At 35.5% G+C, this 442-nt stretch overlaps 1 protein-coding gene across 1 annotated transcript in view; it reads right to left on the bottom strand.

Moving 5' to 3' along the window:
- LOC119586545 (ankyrin repeat and SOCS box protein 3-like) overlaps positions 1–442 on the bottom strand; it is a gene marked incomplete at its 5' end in the record, with an annotated part of 31,436 nt that continues 30,994 nt past the window's right edge. The window contains 1 exon segment of the mRNA XM_037935302.1: positions 1–209. Coding sequence (XP_037791230.1) covers positions 46–209 — 164 coding nt within the window.

The raw sequence follows: 442 nt of genomic DNA on the forward strand, positions 1-442 counted from the left end.
ATCCAATGGGTTAAAATATTCAAGCACATATTAAGGTTTAAACAATCATACCTGCGTAAATAATAAAAGGTCCATAATTATTGGTGGGAGTGGAGCATTCATGAATTCTAACTGTTTCAGAAAGTGTATCAGCCGAGGCCAACCTTTTGCAGTACCAACTGCCTCTCTGACAGCTAAAACACACAGTTGTTGCAAACTTTTAGGGGAACCTGAAATGCAAATGTCCATTTCTTAAAACATAATCCAAGGAGAGGAAAAAGGCTGATGTATATCCTATTGGTTACTATCATAAAGTATATTATCTCAAAGAAGATACAGCAGTCTATGGATATAAATAATCTATAGTGGTACAAGGTTCCCCATTATTCGTCTTTTCACTCTTTCATTGCTTGACTTTTTGCAGATTCATCATTAATGGCAAAACTTACACAAAAATGTCCCC

The sequence above is a fragment of the Penaeus monodon genome, chromosome 21 (genome assembly GCF_015228065.2).
Source record: "Penaeus monodon isolate SGIC_2016 chromosome 21, NSTDA_Pmon_1, whole genome shotgun sequence".
NCBI lineage: Eukaryota > Metazoa > Arthropoda > Malacostraca > Decapoda > Penaeidae > Penaeus > Penaeus monodon.